This window comes from Scylla paramamosain, chromosome 7 (genome assembly GCF_035594125.1).
Source record: "Scylla paramamosain isolate STU-SP2022 chromosome 7, ASM3559412v1, whole genome shotgun sequence".
NCBI lineage: Eukaryota > Metazoa > Arthropoda > Malacostraca > Decapoda > Portunidae > Scylla > Scylla paramamosain.
Genome location: NC_087157.1, coordinates 11,851,916 through 11,870,231, shown reverse-complemented (window position 1 = coordinate 11,870,231; position 18,316 = coordinate 11,851,916). Strand labels below are relative to the sequence as shown.

The 18,316-nt window shown below is 44.6% G+C and overlaps 1 protein-coding gene across 7 annotated transcripts in view; it reads right to left on the bottom strand.

Annotated features, from left to right (window-relative positions):
• The window catches only part of LOC135102078 (serine/arginine repetitive matrix protein 1-like), a 67,882-nt gene that overhangs the window by 2,801 nt on the left and 46,765 nt on the right, over positions 1-18,316 (bottom strand). For 6 of the 7 annotated variants that reach the window (XM_064006781.1, XM_064006780.1, XM_064006779.1 and 3 more), the window contains 7 exons: positions 16,441-16,690; positions 15,766-15,972; positions 15,372-15,542; positions 14,083-14,781; positions 4,308-4,424; positions 3,294-3,395; positions 1,745-1,955 (listed from right to left, as the gene is read on the bottom strand). In XM_064006781.1, coding sequence (XP_063862851.1) covers positions 1,745-1,955; positions 3,294-3,395; positions 4,308-4,424; positions 14,083-14,781; positions 15,372-15,542; positions 15,766-15,972; positions 16,441-16,690 — 1,757 coding nt within the window. The remainder of the gene's footprint in view (positions 1-1,744; positions 1,956-3,293; positions 3,396-4,307; positions 4,425-14,082; positions 14,782-15,371; positions 15,543-15,765; positions 15,973-16,440; positions 16,691-18,316) is intronic. The other variant, XM_064006784.1, reaches the window with a different exon arrangement.

Here is an 18,316-nt window from a genome sequence, read left to right as displayed (position 1 = left end):
TGTGTGTGTGTGTGTGTGTGTGTGTGTGTGTGTGTGTGTGTGTGTGTGTGTGTGTGTGTGTGTGTGTGTGTGTGTGTGTGTGTGGTGTGTGTGTGTGTGTGTGTGTGTGTGTGTGTGTGTGTGTGTGTGTGTGTGTGTGTGTGTGTGTGTGTGTGTGTGTGTGTGTGTGTGTGTGTGTGTGTGTGTGTGTGTGTGTGTGTGTGTGTGTGTGTGTGTGTGTGTGTGTGTGTGTGTGTGTGTGTGTGTGTGTGTGTGTGTGTGTGTGTGTGTGTGTGTGTGTGTGTGTGTGTGTGTGTGTGTGTGTGTGTGTGTGTGTGTGTGTGTGTGTGTGTGTGTGTGTGTGTGTGTGTGTGTGTGTGTGTGTGTGTGTGTGTGTGTGTGTGTGTGTGTGTGTGTGTGTGTGTGTGTGTGTGTGTGTGTGTGTGTGTGTGTGTGTGTGTGTGTGTGTGTGTGTGTGTGTGTGTGTGTGTGTGTGTGTGTGTGTGTGTGTGTGTGTGTGTGTGTGTGTGTGTGTGTGTGTGTGTGTGTGTGTGTGTGTGTGTGTGTGTGTGTGTGTGTGTGTGTGTGTGTGTGTGTGTGTGTGTGTGTGTGTGTGTGTGTGTGTGTGTGTGTGTGTGTGTGTGTGTGTGTGTGTGTGTGTGTGTGTGTGTGTGTGTGTGTGTGTGTGTGTGTGTGTGTGTGTGTGTGTGTGTGTGTGTGTGTGTGTGTGTGTGTGTGTGTGTGTGTGTGTGTGGTGTGTGTGTGTGTGTGTGTGTGTGTGTGTGTGTGTGTGTGTGTGTGTGTGTGTGTGTGTGTGTGTGTGTGTGTGTGTGTGTGTGTGTGTGTGTGTGTGTGTGTGTGTGTGTGTGTGTGTGTGTGTGTGTGTGTGTGTGTGTGTGTGTGTGTGTGTGTGTGTGTGTGTGTGTGTGTGTGTGTGTGTGTGTGTGTGTGTGTGTGTGTGTGTGTGTGTGTGTGTGTGTGTGTGTGTGTGTGTGTGTGTGTGTGTGTGTGTGTGTGTGTGTGTGTGTGTGTGTGTGTGTGTGTGTGTGTGTGTGTGTGTGTGTGTGTGTGTGTGTGTGTGTGTGTGTGTGTGTGTGTGTGTGTGTGTGTGTGTGTGTGTGTGTGTGTGTGTGTGTGTGTGTGTGTGTGTGTGTGTGTGTGTGTGTGTGTGTGTGTGTGTGTGTGTGTGTGTGTGTGTGTGTGTGTGTGTGTGTGTGTGTGTGTGTGTGTGTGTGTGTGTGTGTGTGTGTGTGTGTGTGTGTGTGTGTGTGTGTGTGTGTGTGTGTGTGTGTGTGTGTGTGTGTGTGTGTGTGTGTGTGTGTGTGTGTGTGTGTGTGTGTGTGTGTGTGTGTGTGTGTGTGTGTGTGTGTGTGTGTGTGTGTGTGTGTGTGTGTGTGTGTGTGTGTGTGTGTGTGTGTGTGTGTGTGTGTGTGTGTGTGTGTGTGTGTGTGTGTGTGTGTGTGTGTGTGTGTGTGTGTGTGTGTGTGTGTGTGTGTGTGTGTGTGTGTGTGTGTGTGTGTGTGTGTGTGTGTGTGTGTGTGTGTGTGTGTGTGTGTGTGAACAAAACGGATGTATCTTCCTAATATTTACCAAATAAAAAAAAGACGAAGAATTATGTAAACTTAACAACATGTAGGGAGCAACTGATCAGAAAGAGATTTATCTAAATATGAAGGTTCTGCAAAAAAAAAAAAAAAAAAAAAAATGGAAAACGTGATTACAAACTGCATTAATATGTCAGGTGAGAGTAAATGTGCTCACTGACCATTGTAGACAACTTCCGGCTTGCGGGGCTCCTGACGACGTAACTCAGGCGGCAGGTTCTCATTCTCCACCCGCCACTTCTTGAGGCACTGCGGCTCGTGAATGCCAATCGACATGGTGCCGAACTCCCGTCCGCAGATGTAGCACACCACGGTGGGTTTGGCGGCGTTTAGGGACGCGTTGAAGAGCGATGTGTCTTGCTGGGTCTTGTTCTGTGTAAATGAAAGGATGAAAATGGAACAAAAATACAATATATATATATATATATATATATATATATATATATATATATATATATATATATATATATATATATATATATATATATATATATATATATATATATATATATATATTTATTTATTTATTTATTTCACTGTAGGCGATGTGTCCTGTTGAATCTTCTTCTACAGAAATGAAAGGGTGATAATGGAACAAATATAATAGCACGTCCATGTTTTTTTTTCATTCTAGACGATATGTCCTGCTGAGTCTTGTTTTGAGGAAATGAAAAGATGATAATGGAAAAAAATATACAAACACATCCTTGGCTTTCCATTTAGAGTCCGAAATTTTAACGCCTTCTAAAGTGAGTCACACAACTAAGGCCAATATTCTTAATTAAGGGCTCCATTCTCTCGCAACTATTTTCAGAGGACACATAGATCATTAATTGGGTCCTTATAGTTACTTTTTTTCACACTGGTAATGTAGAAATACTTATTAATCTATAACTAAAATCATCAACACGTCTTTGAATATCCCCTATATCTTCCATTAGAGCCTAGTGAAGTTAGCGGAGGAAAGACGCAATTGTTTCAGAAAACTGCCATAAAACCCCGGTAATCTGACGCTATTGTAATGCAACAGTCACAGCGATGGGCAGATGAAGAATGGTGCTGTGAAGGCGCATGTACTCAACAGGTGTTTGGCAGGAGGCCTGCGAGACGTTTGAAAGTAGTGAGCCAGGAGTTGGGAAGGGGAAGGGGTAGCATGCCAGCGAGGCGATACCGAAATGGCAGGTGCATGGCGACATTAGCGAGGCAAACAAACACCAGCTGAGTCACGCCGCACCTCAGTCGAGACAGCTGCTTGGATGGGGGCGATTGGGGCCCATATAAAATAATAATAATAATAAATGAATAAATAAATAAATAAATTGGCAGGGAGGTAGTCGGAGCAATAAGTGAATAGTGTCGTGAGTGAATGTGATCTGAAAGGAACTTATAAAAGCCAATGCTAATACCGAATACTGAAAAAAAGGAAGAGAGAAAAGAAAAAAAACACAATACTAAGGGCTAAAAAGAAAAAGAAAAGAAAAACAATACCAAGCGCAAAAAAAAAAAAATAATAATAACACGAATAAAATGTAATATATATATATATATATATATATATATATATATATATATATATATATATATATATATATATATATATATATATATATATATATATATATATATATATATATATATATATATATATATATATATATATAAAGTGAAAAAAAAAATGTAAAGTCAAAAGTAATAGCTAATGCCACCAACCTTCTTGGGAGCTCCTGGCGGAGGCTTGCAACCCCGCTGATGGACCTGCAGGCGCTCCGGGAAGAAAGTCCTGCCGCACCACTCGCAGGGCACCAGCTGGGCCTGCGGGAAACCACCACCACCACCACCACCAGCGTGTCACCAAACAGCGTAACCGTAACTACATCTTCATAATTACCACCTACTCTTACTACTCTCTCTCTCTCTCTCTCTCTCTCTCTCTCTCTCTTATATCCGTGTTTTGTTTATTACTGTCATGGCATTGTTTTACGATTCTATATATTACTGCAGTGATATGAGTCCTCTTTATAGTCTATTTTTTTTAGTACACACACACACACACACACACACACACACACACACACACACACACACACACACACCTAATCAACCCACTGACCATCCCAGCAAATAAGCAAATAAACAAATTAAACCAACTAACAACCGTACAAATAAATTATTTATATAACTCCATGATTGCCACGTAGCTCTCTCTCTCTCTCTCTCTCTCTCTCTCTCTCTCTCTCTCTCTCTCTCTCTCTCTCTCTCTCTCTCTCTCTCTCTCTCTCTCTCTTGAAAGAGAGAAAGGAAACGGAAATAATGAAAGAAGAGAGAGAGAAAGAAAGCCGCAAATGAATATGATATACATATATAAAATGAATATAACAAATGCATAAACCCCAAATTAACATATACGCACATGAACATTCAAACAGATAATAATAATAATGATAATAAACAATAATAATAATAATAACATAATAATAATAATAATAATAATAATAATAATAATAATAATAATAATAATAATAACAATAATAATAATAATAATAATAATAATAATAATAATAATAATAATAATAATAGTAATAAAGAATTGTAACTCTTGATACAGACCAGAATAGAAAAAAGGATGACCAAGTACATAACCTTTCAACACCACCACTACTAATGAGACACAGAGACCCAGTGATGTTGCATTGCCGCCGGAGATCATCTGCTTAAAATCCTTACCTGCGCTGTCTCCCACGCGAACTGATTCCACTCCTCGTGCGTGAGATCCTTGGACGGCTTCTCCGGCAGGGGGCGCTGCAGGTTCTTGGGAAGGCGGTCGTTCTCCCGCTTCCATTTCTGCGTGAGGAGAAACAATATCATCACGAATTAGAAAAGAGAGAAAACACACACACACACACACACACACACACACACACACACACACACACACACACACGTAACAGCGCCCCTTACGGCAAATCTTCCAGTAGTCGTCAGCTCGTGTGCCATCGCCGCCCCGTCAAGATAGAGCTAGGGCCGTACGTCAATAATCAGAATTATGGTAATGTTGAGGCGGGGTGAAGGAGGGCGGGGTGAGGGAAGGCGGGGTGAAGAGGGTGAACGACCGGAGGGGAGAGGGGAAAGTGCAGGAGGAGGAAGGTATATTCGTAGAGGAGCAGCACCCCAGCCCCGCCCAGGGCCCAGCCCGTCGCCAGGCCCCCAGCGAAGAAGCCTGCGTGCTCCGAGTCATTATTTCACTATCCACACTGACACGCTCACACACGCTCATGTTCACGGGTGCTGTTTTCCCTCCCCACCCAAGTCTGCCCCGCACCAGCTTGCTCCCACCACCACCACCACCGCAGCCAAGCCTTCAGAGGAGCCATGCGTGTCCACTGAACATAGACTGAGATGCTAAAGCTGAGTGTTCCCCTGAAATGAGAAGCTTCAGGTATGAACAGCTTATGGACTCACAAAATTGCAATAAAAACACTACCTAAACACGACCGAAACGAACCTATGTGAGGAATGAAAGTGAAAAAAAGGCATAATATTTCAATCTAGTCACTAAATTTTGCATGGTGTCAGTGACTGCCACGTGCTGCGGCTAGCCAGAGGACATCACGTGACTATATAGCACCACCACCTTTCGTACCGGGCTGCCTCACGCCTTACTCTTTATCGAAGGTTAATGACGGGAGGGGAGGCGCTGTGGCTCAAGGGAAGGAGGTGAGAGGGAGACCGGGCAGCCAGCCACCACACCCACACCTCCGGCGCCATCGACCAGTACACACTACGAGGTACACTCCATCAGTACTGCGCACACACGCGCACACACACACACACACACACACACACACACACACACACACACACACAGAAACAGCAGCGGATGTGGTGAACACAGTAAACGTCAATATATACGAGGAATATATGATTTGATGTATGATTTGTATGTTTTTAGTCACACTTTTGTTGTTTTGTATACGTACACTTGGTAAACGCGCGCACTGTAGCTACCAGTCGAATGTTTTATTTCGCGTGGCGTGGCGTTTCAGGGATATTTCATATAAACAACATCAAAGTCTAGTGATGAGAGCTCGTTTGTGTGTGTGTGTGTGTGTGTGTGTGTGTGTGTGTGTGTGTGTGTGTGTGTGTGTGTGTGTGTGTGTGTGTGTGTGTGTGTGTGTGTGTGTGTGTGTGTGTGTGTGTGTGTGTGTGTGTGTGTGTGTGTGTGTGCGCGCAAAAATACGTCAGTTATTTGAAAATGACAAAAATACCAGCAGTAATAAATAAATATAGAACATTTGCAATAAAGTGGAAAAAAGAAATGTACCCCACATAAGACAAAAACAGGTTGGGATGGCGGATTATTTTTAGGATTGTTTGAAAGGCCACGCTGACAGCCGATACATCAAGGGGTTCTGAAGGACGTCCTGCTGGTATGTCCTGCGGTGCTTAGACAATGAACACCAAAAAAAAAAAAAAAAAAAAAAAAAAAAAAAAATGAAATTGCATATAGTACATCTCTTATATCCTTATTGACCTGGTACTCTGTAGACGAACCTGCAGAAATATCTCTTTTTATATCTCTATGTCACTGGCACTGAAAGTTTTAATTGTCACGCTTCTTACATGTTTTTTTTTTTTTTGTGTGTGTGTGTGTGTGTGTCCCTAATTAACTGAGACACTTGTGGGTTTTGTATTGTAGGTACCTGCTTTCATGTTTACATTTTTATCACTTCTTTCTTCCTTTTACTTTTCTTTCCTCCTTACTTCCTCATATTCTTCCTTCTTTGTTCACGTTTCATCTCCTCTTGATGTTTCTCGGGTCGTGACATATTAACAATGCACGTGACAAGAGACGAGCCAAGACTGAAAATTGAGGTAACTACTTAAAACCGACGTTCAGCTTCACTCGCCAAGGTGACTGAGAGACCCTTACTGCCACTTAAGATCTGAATCCCCACAACTGTTTCGAGAAGCATGCAGTATAAATATAAGTGGATGAAAGTCTATAATAATGCGAGGTAATTTTCAACAAGGCTTAAAACTAATAAAAAGTTAAATCTCCTTATAATAGTAAAGAAGGTTTACTTTCTAATGGATAGGAGAAAAACACACACACACACACACACACACACAGAAAACGTCCTTAAAATAATCCGGTAGACGGGGAACTTAAATAAACAAAAAGAAAACGAGTAAAATCATTATGACGAAGGCAGGTGATGACAGAGTACGGAAGGGCGAGGCTGAGAGTGCAGATGATGAGGATGAGGGAGGAATGGACGGAAGCGGAGCCTGACAACACACAGTACTAGTATGTGAAGCACGAACAAAGGCTGTACAGTTTACGGTGGTTTGGTGGCCGCGCCTGATGGTCGATAAGTGACTCACCGCACCCACACCTGTCCGCGCCCCTCCCTCCCGCCCTCACCTGCCGCCTCGCAACCTGCCTCACCTGCTCCCCTGTGTGCCTTGCTTGCTTGTGCTCCGCCTCTGTTTGTCTGCTTGTCTATCTTTTGTCTCTCTGTATGTCTTTGTCGCTATATATTTTTGTCTGTCTGTTTCTTTCTCTATATTTCTGTTTGTCTGTCTTTGTTTCTCTTTCTGAATATTTGCCTGTCTTTGTCTCTTTTAATATTTCTGTGTTTGTCTGTCTTTGTCTCTCTTTCATTATATTTGTCTGTTTGTTTGTCTGTCTTTGTCTCTCTTTCTCTATATTTCTGTCTGTTTATCTCTGTCTCTGTTTCTTTATATTTATGTCTGTTTGTCTGTCTTTGTCTCTCTCTATATTTCTGTCTGTTTCTGTTTGTCTGTCTGTCTCTCTTTCTCCATATTTTTATCTGTTTGTTTGCCTGTCATTGTCTCCCTCTTTATATTTCTGTCTGTGTTTGTCTTTTTTGTCTCTATCTGTATTCTCTCTCTTTTTTTGTCTATTTATTTTTGTCTCGTTTTCTCTGTTGAAAATATATCTCCTCATATTTTTTTTTTTGACTGATACTGCACCATGAAAGATAATGAACAATGAATGTATGTTTGTTTGTCTTTCTTTATTTCAGTTTCTGCTTGTTTGTGTATCTGTCTAAATATTCTGCATGTCTGCATGTCTACTTGCCTTTCTTGTTTCTGTCTCCGTCTTTATCTATCTGTCTATACATGTCTTTCTGTCATGCTGTTTGTAATGTATTAGGGTGTGTTCGTATACGTGTAGCCCCCCCCCCACTCTCTCTCTCTCTCTCTCTCTCTCTCTCTCTCTCTCTCTCTCTCTCTCTCTCTCTCTCTCTCTCTCTCTCTCTCTCTCTCTCTCTCTCTCGGATACATTCAAGCAGGCCAGCCAAGGTCAGTAGTACACGTAAGAGCGGCAAAGTCTCGCACATCACCGGTTAATCCCGCTGAGGCAGGATGCATGTGGGCTACGCAGTGCAGTGCTAATCCCCTCACAGCACTGGCGGCGTAAACTTTCCCCGCACCAACGCCTCTTCATTAAAAAAAAGAAAAAAAAAAAAGAAAAAAAAAGAGGGAAGAAAAAAAGTAGGAGAGAAAAGGAAGAGTGGAAAGGAGAAGATAAAAAATAGATCGAATGGTTTGGAATATTTAACGCAATTAGGAATGCCAGTTACGTTTTTTTTTTCCCGTGGTTTTAAAGTTTAAATTAGAAAAATAAAACTTAATTCCTTTTTTCCTCTATTTTTGCATTTTTATTTCTGTTTCCTGCACCTCTCCTGCTCCTTCTATATGCTATTTATTTTATCTTTCCTTCCATACTCTCTTAATTTTCCTCTTCCGTAGTTTTTATTTTTCCTTTTTTCCCCTGTATTTTTGCTTCAAAATTTTCATGACGTCTTCTCTATACTCACCCCTCCCTATCTTTCCCCCCCCCTCCTCCTCCTCCTCCTTTTCCTCCTACTCCTCCTCCTTCCTCTTCTTGTATGGTGCTGTATATTATGATCTTATTGGCACATTAATTAAGGGGCATCACAGTACGTAGAGTATAATCAATAGACACCTTCAGAAAACAAAATTACGATCGTTACCTGCCGCCGCGAGTACTCTGTGTTCCAGCGCCGACCGTCATGTGAGTAACTATTAAAGGGTAACGTATGGTTTTCTGTATTATTCAACGTAACACAATACTCTCTCTCTCTCTCTCTCTCTCTCTCTCTCTCTCTCTCTCTCTCTCTCTCTCTCTCTCTCTCTCTCTCTCTTAGCAAAACGTACGCTGAAAATCCGTCGTAAAAAATAAATGAATGAAACATTCACTAGAAACTTTGCAAAATAGTCAAAACGCAGTAGTTAAGCTACGTAATTAAACTGTTTATATACTACACCATTTGACGGACGACACACACACACACACACACACACACACACACACACACACACACACACACACAGACACACACACACAGACACACACACACACGCTCACGAGAAACAATAAAAAAGTGATCATGAAATCAAAATATTTACAAAGACAGCGCTAAATAATATTCAAATAATTCTTTACAAAACACGACTTTACGAGTAGTAGCGAACAGAGCCGGCGTGCACCTCAGGTCGTTCACCCCAGCACGTTGACATGACACACGGTTCAGAGTAAACATGACAATAATTTTCTCTGATGTGTGTACTGCGCTGGTGTCCCGTAAGGTGGGTGGGAGCGTGTGTGTGACGAAGGAGTGGAGGTTTGGCTTAATCAAGGAAGGTTATAAATCTCTCTAGCTTCCTTGGATAAAATGAATTTGGTCAGGATGGTTTCTTAGTTATATATTAGTGGCGCTAGCAAAAATAAGAGCGGGTAGACTATGCTTTAATATACAATGACACATCAAATGAATGAAAGTAATCCGGGATTTATTACAATAGAAAGGTCTGAGAGCAAGTAATTTGGTACTAAGACTAACGATACTCAGGTGATGAGGCCCTCGAGTCAGGTTATCATCAGTCTAGATAGGCCTGAGACTATAAAGGCCTCGGGATGTTTGGGTCACTGGATACTTGGTCCCCAAAAATGTCTTACTCAGACGTCTTGACTTCAGGTTTAGTGAATGAAGCACGAGAATCCACTCACACAAAAATATAGTTCATCCACCCACTCACCCACTCCACCACACTACTCAACCACATCTGCACCCAATCATCCACCCGTCCACTAATGACCTCAAGGAAGATATCGCCCCGGGTGACGAGCCACGGGACAAAGATCATGTAAGCCAGGGCCGCCACGGCAGTGAGGAAGTGGCGCCGCCGCCTCGTGCTGACTCTCGCTGCTCCACCACGCCGCCGTGGGGCAGGCAAGAGGACCTCGGGCAGTCCAGCGCCTCCCTCACCACGCTGCCGGGAGCCAGGCAGTGGCACCTCGGGCAGCCCCGCGTTTGCTCCACCACGGCGGAGGAGGCCGGCACTGCATCCTGGAAAGGCATGCAAGTTCCAGCCTGGAGGAAGCTGGCCAGCGTCCTGCTGCTTGGTTCGTTCAGCAGGGAGGGTCGTAGCAGCAGCAGTACCAACACTGGTCAGCTCCCACCAGTGAGAACTCTCGGGAAGTCGCACCCTCTTCACCACAGGCCGGATGCCCTCTACGATACGCAGGGCGCGGGGACTGAGGAGGTCGTCCTCGCTGGTCCACGCCCCGGGGCCTCGCCATCTCGCCGTGGCCTTCTCTTCGGTGTGGGAAAGATTGTCCTCGCTGATCCACGGCCAGGCTCGCCACCTCGCAGCGGCTTCCTCCTTTATGTGGCGAGGAAGCCGCAGCGTCTTGCCGGTGGAGGGATTGAAGAAGGTCACCCACTCCCCGTCAGCTCCTTTGCCGTCCTCCGCGACGCAGGAGGCGGGAGTTTCGGGGGCCAGGTCCTCCTCTACGAGAGTCTCCTCGCCTCCCGAGTCCCACAGGTCGTCGTACTCCAGGGGCGGGTCGGCCAAGCCCTCCAGGCCGTCGTCACTCAGGGACCGGTCGGCGCCAGCACCACCACAGTGGTAGTATGAAACAGTGGTTCAGCGTGCTACTCTCTCTGTCGATGGAGTGCGTTTTCTACAGCTATATTACTAGTTTTCATGGAGGTACTACCTTATAATGGATCCGAAGTCTTACATTCATGCTGCGGTGCCATAATATCAGTTAGTCAGTTATTTATTCAGCCTTGTAAGGATTATCAGTTCTACGCAATTTTCTCCGTACTTTTGTATTTTGATATACATTCAGCTAGTTGTATTTACTGAACCATGCATGTGTACAATACTGATTTGAGTATTTTTGGGAATTTTCTGTCTCTGTGTATTCTTTTCATCCAATTTAAGGTGTAGTCTTAAAATTATAAATGTGTGTGTACGTCTCTCTCTCTCTCTCTCTCTCTCTCTCTCTCTCTCTTAGTACACGGCAGGAAAAATCAATATAAATCACAGCTCAGCACTGAGAAAGGAAGACGCCGGTAAGAGTGAGGGATCTAAGGAGGTGGCGGGGAGTTAATGCGCAGAGTCGGTTGGTGTCATGACGCTCTTTGGAAGTTTGAAGGACGCGGAGGACAAGGGACAAACGCGGTACAAGGAAGGGCAGAGTTACTCATAAACCACAACAAGTACGCTATCTGCTTGCAATATACATGAGCTCGCTGGTGTCATGTTCATGGGTTGCAGATAATGTTATGTTGATTACTACGTACGTGTGACATTTGAGAAGGAATCGATCAAGCGCCGCCACTCAAACAGAAAGTCACTAGGAGTTGTATGAAAAGTAGTCATCACTCTTATTGTTGGTGTGGGTTAGGTTAGGTTGGTTGAGTTACCTAATGTAATATAACCTGACCTTTCGTAACTTAACCTAACCTGGTCTAACGTAATCTAACCGGACCATACACAGCTGACGTTCAATATTATGTTACGTCAGGTTAAGGTCAACAACGTAATCTGTTGTCAGCTATCCCCGTATAACTTATTAGAGCATAAAGTAACTTAATACAACCTAGTTTAACCGAACCTAACCTATCCTCAGCTATCCTAATGTAACTGCTCACTAGATGTACTTAAGTATACTGTCGAAGTTGAATTATGTTTCCTGGATGTGTTATTGCGGTGGTGATGGCGGTGTGTGTTACGGTGCTAAATCATTCATTATTATTCCTTATTCATCTCCGAGTATTTATTTTTGCTGAAGGTGAGGGATACTGATTATCCCTAAACACCAGTCACGCTTTGCTGTGTGTGTGTGTGTGTGTGTGTGTGTGTGTGTGTTTATCAGTGTCACCGGATATGTTGTTGTTGTTGTTATTGCCATAGCTGGTGGTGGGAGTGGTGATGGCGGTGGTGCTGCTGGTGTTGTTGTTACCTTATGCTATCGCCTCTCCGCCAGTGCGTCCGTCTGTCCTTGACTCTTATTCCTAACTGCGCATTTGACCTCACACTCTTATTGTTGTTGTTATTTGTCATTATTGATGTATAAATGTGACATGAATAAAACACACACAATACCCAGTTATTATAACCATTACCACTGCTACTACTACTATTACTACAACCATCATCATCACCACCAAACTTTCACTCTCACCTCCCCACCACCTGCCACTTAACAACACACCAGGCGCCTCATCCCTCCGGCCACTTAACACTAAAGTAGCACCCAACATGACCTATTTCTTGTGGACGGGTCACGCCACCACAAATGTGTGTGTGTGTGTGTGTGTGTGTGTGTGTGTGTGTGTGTGTGTGTGTGTGTGTGTGTGTGTGTGTGTGTGTGTGTGTGTAGATTCAAGTATACATGGGTGAATGCTTTCTTATCCATCCGCTTACTTATTCATTTATTTATGTATTCATTTGTCAAGTAATCTATTTTTACTTATTTACTTACATAATTCTATCCAGCGATCAAAATTATACTGGAAGATTTACACTTTGCATGACGAAGATGTGGACGTGTGTGTGTGGGGGGGGGATACGAGCTTTGGAGTATCAGGTATGAAGGTGCAATTATTATGCACGTAAGGGGGGAGGGAAAGGCGGCAAGAATATCCTGGCGTCCTGCACTGGAAGGTCAGGGGGTCACCAGTGCAGCGGGCCAGTGAGTGGGAGGGACGGAAAGAGGCGGGGCAGGAAGGATAGAGTGGGAGAAGGAAAGGACTGGAGGTAAGGGATTGGAAGGAAGGGACTGGAGGGTAGTGACGGGATGGGACGGTAAGGGATGGGGCAGGAAGAGACGGGACGGGAAGGAGCGGGAGTGAAAGAATATTAGTATGGGAGAAGGGAAAGGGTGGGATGGGAAGGTATTGAGTGGGAGACGGAGAAGGGACGGGACGGGAAGGTGTGGCGAGGAAGAAGGAAAGGGGTGGGAAGGGACGAGAGAAGAAAATGTGTGGAAGAGAAGAGAACAAGGCGTGATAAAGGGTGCATGATTAGAAACGTTGCACTCTTGTCCCTTCCTCACTATGATAATAATAATAATAATAATAATAATAATAATAATAATAATAATAATAATAATAATAATAATAATAATGATAATAACAATAACAATAGTAGTAGTAGTAGTAGTAGTAGTAGTAGTAGTAGTAGTAGTAGTAGTAGTAGTAGTAGTAGTAGTTGCTGTTGTTGTTGTTGTTGTTGTTGTTGCAGACACTCGAATGATTGCAAAACTCAAAAGCGTTGGTATACAAAAATCGGTATAGTAAGAATAGGGAAGTCATGACTCAACCTGGAAGGCATTACGGAAATGATTATACCAGTCCCTCCATTTCCTTTCCATTTACAGCAGTTACTTGATCAATACTGACATAAAACAGTTATAATCAATACTGAAATAATCCTCTCCCGATGATGATGACGTGATCAACACCAGACACGGAATCTTTTCTAAGAATATTTCGCATTCCTTTTCACTCCTGCCGCTACATTACCTTCATTATCCAAGGCGTTTACTTCATTTCCATCCTTTCCGTCCCTCTAGAAAAGCTGATATTATATATTTTCTTAAATTTTATAGAGCAGCGAAATTAACAACATCTCAGAGGAAGGCGAAATCAGAGAAAAGGTTCATACCTCTCCCTCTACAACTGACCCTAATATCCGTCCCACCCCGATTTAGGCAAGCAAGACACGCATGACCTACCATACGGCAGCGGGAATGAAAATATACCTCCTGCCAAACCTGTGACCCACTCATTTCAAAATACACCCAGCAGCTCTTCAGCTATCCTTCTCTCCCTGTCCTCTCAACGCTATTCCAAACAAGTAGGAAGGTGGAGTATTGGAAACCCAGAATTGTACGTGGAAGGTTCAGAATATTGGGAGAGAGAAGGCAAAGGGCTACATCAGTCTAGTGAAAGTTGATATCCGGTTTGTGCGATTGTAGACTGAGGTGTGTGGGGAGAATACAAATGTCAACAGCAAGAAAGAAGCAATAAGGGGAGAGTCGACACTGGATAGCACACATCAGTCCAGAGGAAGCTGGTAACAGTTACATGTGACTAGAATCGTTTGGGAGAAGTACTGAACAGCAACACTAAAATCAGATCAGACTCACCTCCAGACACTGAGGCTCGTGGATGGAGATGGACCTGGTGCCAAACTCCCTGCCGCAGATGTGGCAGACGAGGGTGGGCGCCGCCTGCAGCTGCTTGTTGGAGGAGCTGCTGCCGGCCCGCCCCTCCTTGGAGGCACTGCGGGCGTTCTCACTTTCCTCTTCGATCTTGGAAATCTCTCGAGGAGGATGTGATGCCGCAGCTCTGTTAGACTGTTTCCTCTCACCTTTTTCCCTTCTCTCCTTTCTGGACGCATTCTGTTTTTTATGGTGCACCAAACTACGGTTACTGTCACTTTTTAGAGATAAGGCAGAGGTGGTGTCTGCCTCGAATATCTCTATGTTAATGTCCTTTGGTCCTTTTTTAATGGAAGCCTTTTGATTCTGGATAAATGTCTTTACAGGCATCGTCTTGTCCTCGCGTTTTTTAGAGAGAGTGGGAGAACTATCATCACTCGGAACCTGCCGGAGAGAGCCATGAGTCTTTTTCGATTTGTTCTTATTGCGCGACTTCTTGTTTTCTTGCTCAGGTCCTTTGCTCTTGAACCTGAGGGCCGTGGGTTTGGTCACGATCATCTTGTCCTGAGTTTTTGTTTTCTCCTTATCCTCCGCCTTGGGTTTGAATTTTAGCATGTGGAGCGGGTGGCTGTGAAACCTCTCCGGATTCTGCTCCTTCCCGCACGTCTGGCAAGGCTCCGGAATCTGGTGGAAGGAATTGCACTGCGTCAGTCCGGTACTCAAGTTGATACTTCAGTTGGAGGGAGAATATAAATGACCCTGAGGTGTGTGTGTGTGTGTGTGTGTGTGTGTGTGTGTGTGTGTGTGTGTGTGTGTGTGTGTGTGTGTGAGTGTGTGTGAGTGTGTGTGAGAGTGTGTGTGTGTGTGTGTGTGTGTGTGTGTGTGTGTGTGTGTGTGTGTGTGTGTGTGTGTGTGTGTGTGTGTGTGTGTGTGTGTGTGTGTGTGTGTGTGTGTGTGTGTGTGTGTGTGTGTGTGTGGCTAGAGTTACAGCCTATATGCTTTAATTTTCAGGGTTTCACTCGAAATGCCAAGCCACATGTAAATAATACAAGGCAAGAATTCAAAATTTTACGTCGTATGATTCTAGATGAAAAAAAAAAAAAGAAAAAAAAAAATCATAGGTAAAAAAAAAATGAACTGAAATTATTCTTTGCAGTGGCACTCGCTTTGTGTTCCTTGAAATTAATGGTCATAAAAGAGTACAGAGAAAACATTATTGAGCCGCGCGTGATGGCAGCCCGCCCTTTGATTATCTCACTTTTATCTCAACTCACCTTGACCTTGTGCCTTGGTCCCGTGAACACCTCCTCGACTTGCCGCCGTCGCCCGTTAGACACAAAAGTCTTGAGGTTGGAGGTCTTCCTGGTGGGGCGGGAAGCGGTAGTGATGACCGGCACGGCGATGTTGCGAGACGGGCGTGGGAGGCGCATGGTGGAGGGCCGCCCCTGTGAGTGTGAGAGACGAGGGAATTCTTTATGGTCTGGTGCAGTGGGCTGGGTCCCAGGGGTCTACTTCAGCTCGACTCTCCTCTACTAACTCGTTTTTACAGCGTACCCTGAGCCCTCCCCGCTCCTCCATCACGCGATGCCCTTCACACTCAATACCTGGAAACATCTGGCTACGTTTAAGCGAAGTGGTGTTGACGGCTGCACTTCCTCCTCGACTCACCTGCCTTGCCTCGCTCTCAGAGTCCCCCGAATCATCAAATGGGCTCTTGCTACCCACGGAGGAGGGCGAGGATGAGGAAGAGGAGGTGAAGTCGCTTGAGTAGTCACTGAATGTCGCTTGGCCGTCGCGGGAGAGGATGAGCTGGTCGACCATGCTGCGGGTCATTTCACTCATGTCCACGGCGTCCCGCAAGCTGGCGTCCAGCACCTGGGGTGGCGTTAGGGGGTGGCGGCAGCGAAACAAGAGAATTAGGAAGTATGAAGGGAGATGAGAAAAAGTAAGGATATTAGTGTACAGTGTATGAGAAAAAATTTGACTGAAGAAAATATGTGAATGTGATAATATTGCAATATCGTATCATAGTAGTTTTTGTTAATACTGTGATACTGTACTGATTCATAAATCTTTACAGTTGCCGAAAGAGAAAAGACTGTCCATGTTAGTGTGTATGTATGTATAAGTATATGTATGTATGTATGTATGTGTGTGTGTAGGTAGGTAGATAGATAGGTGAGTAGATGGTAGATGAATACGTAAGTAGATAGGCAGATTGACTAATAGGCCATTGAGTAGATAAGCAGGCGGGTGTACAGTAATGAATGAGATAAAACACGAGCTTTACGAGGAGATATTACACACCTCAAGAAGACAGTACCGGAGGAAGGAGGCACAAACCTTGGGCTTCCTGAGGGTGGCGGTGCTCGGACGGTTTCTCCTGACGGGGTGGGTGAAGGAGGCAGAGCGCGGGCGAACTTTGGGGACCCTGAGCCGTCGTTGGCGGGGGTCAGACCAGGAGGTGCTTAGTTCGTCCGGGTCTGACGTGGGCGTGTAGGCAGCGGGGGAGGGTGGCATGTCGTCCTGCTGCTGCGACACCTCGTGGAGAGGATGGCCCGGGGGCGGCGACGGCGTGGCCTCCCGTTTGTTTCTGTGGGAAGGTGCTCAGTGAAGTGAAGGGGAACCAAGTGACGGGGAAGGTACAGCGTTAAGATCGTCAAGGGTTGTGAAGTGTGAGGATATGTTAGGATACAGGTTAGGTGTGTGTGTGTGTGTGTGTGTGTGTGTGTGTGTGTGTGTGTGTGTGTGTGTGTGTGTGTGTGTGTGTGTGTGTGTGTGTGTGTGTGTGTGTGTGTGTGTGTGTGTGTGTGTGTGTGTGTGTGTGTGTGTGTGTGTGTGTGTGTGTGTGTGTGTGTATTTAAGACGATATAATACAACACGACACACACACACACACACACACACACACACACACACACACACACACACACACACACACACACACACACACACACACACACAGAGAGAGAGAGAGAGAGAGAGAGAGAGAGAGAGAGAGAGAGAGAGAGAGAGAGAGAGAGAGAGAGAGAGAGAGAGAGAGAGAGAGAGAGAGAGAGAGAGAGAGAGAGAGAGAGAGAGAGAGAGAGAGAGAGAGAGAGAGACTTCTTTCTTTCCCATTTTACTGTATCCTTCGTAGTAAAATAATAAAACAAATAAACAAACACATCATTAAACAATAAGAAAAAAACACAAATGAAGAAAATAAAACAAGAAACACCAACTATGACACACACACACACACACACACACACACACACACACACACACACACACAATGCCAATGAGCCCATAAAACCCGTCAATGTGAGGAGCCCAGGTAACACACAGGTGGAGGCAGTGAGGGGCAGAGGGGAGAGGAGAGAGGGGAGAGAGGAGGCACGCACGTCAGCATAAACGAATAGCGAGGGGCGAGGGGCGAGTGACGTCAATCCCTTTCTATTAGCAGAGCGGGTCATGGGCGGCTTGGAGGAGAAGGAGGAGGAGGGGGAGGAGAGATATACCTGCCACATGATATACCTTCCTGTCTTGACGAATCATACATCACCTTTCGTCTGGCTGTAAGGCTTCTAACAGGATAGTCATGGGAAGAACATATTATAAAGTGAGTTAGTGTGTGTAGTTCAGTGGGGTACAGTTGTGAGGTACGCGTAGGTCAGGGTCACGAGGGGCACTGTTAACTCGTATGTTCGTCTAGGCCAAGTTCGGTCACAATAAGAAGTGGGAAAATGAAAAGAATAATGGAAAAAAAAAGTTAGAAAGCAAACAGGCAAAAACAAAGAAAAATAGAAATGAAGAATGAAAAGAAAGAATAAAAAAAGGAAACGAAAATTATAGCAATTTAAAAACTCAGCAAAAAATTAAAGTAAATATACAAACAAAAATATAAGGGTATAATTCTCTCTCTCTCTCTCTCTCTCTCTCTCTCTCTCTCTCTCTCTCTCTCTCTCTCTCTCTCTCTCTCTCTCTCTCTCTCTCTCTCTCTCTCTCTCACACACACACACACACACACACACACACACACACACACACACACACAGGGACACACACACACAGACACACACACACACACACACACACACACACACACACACACACACACACACACACACACACACACACACACACACACACACACACAGACACCACTCTCGAGACAAAGCAACGATAAAGGAAAGAAATAAACCAGAGGAAAATGTTACAACGACCTTAGCAGCAA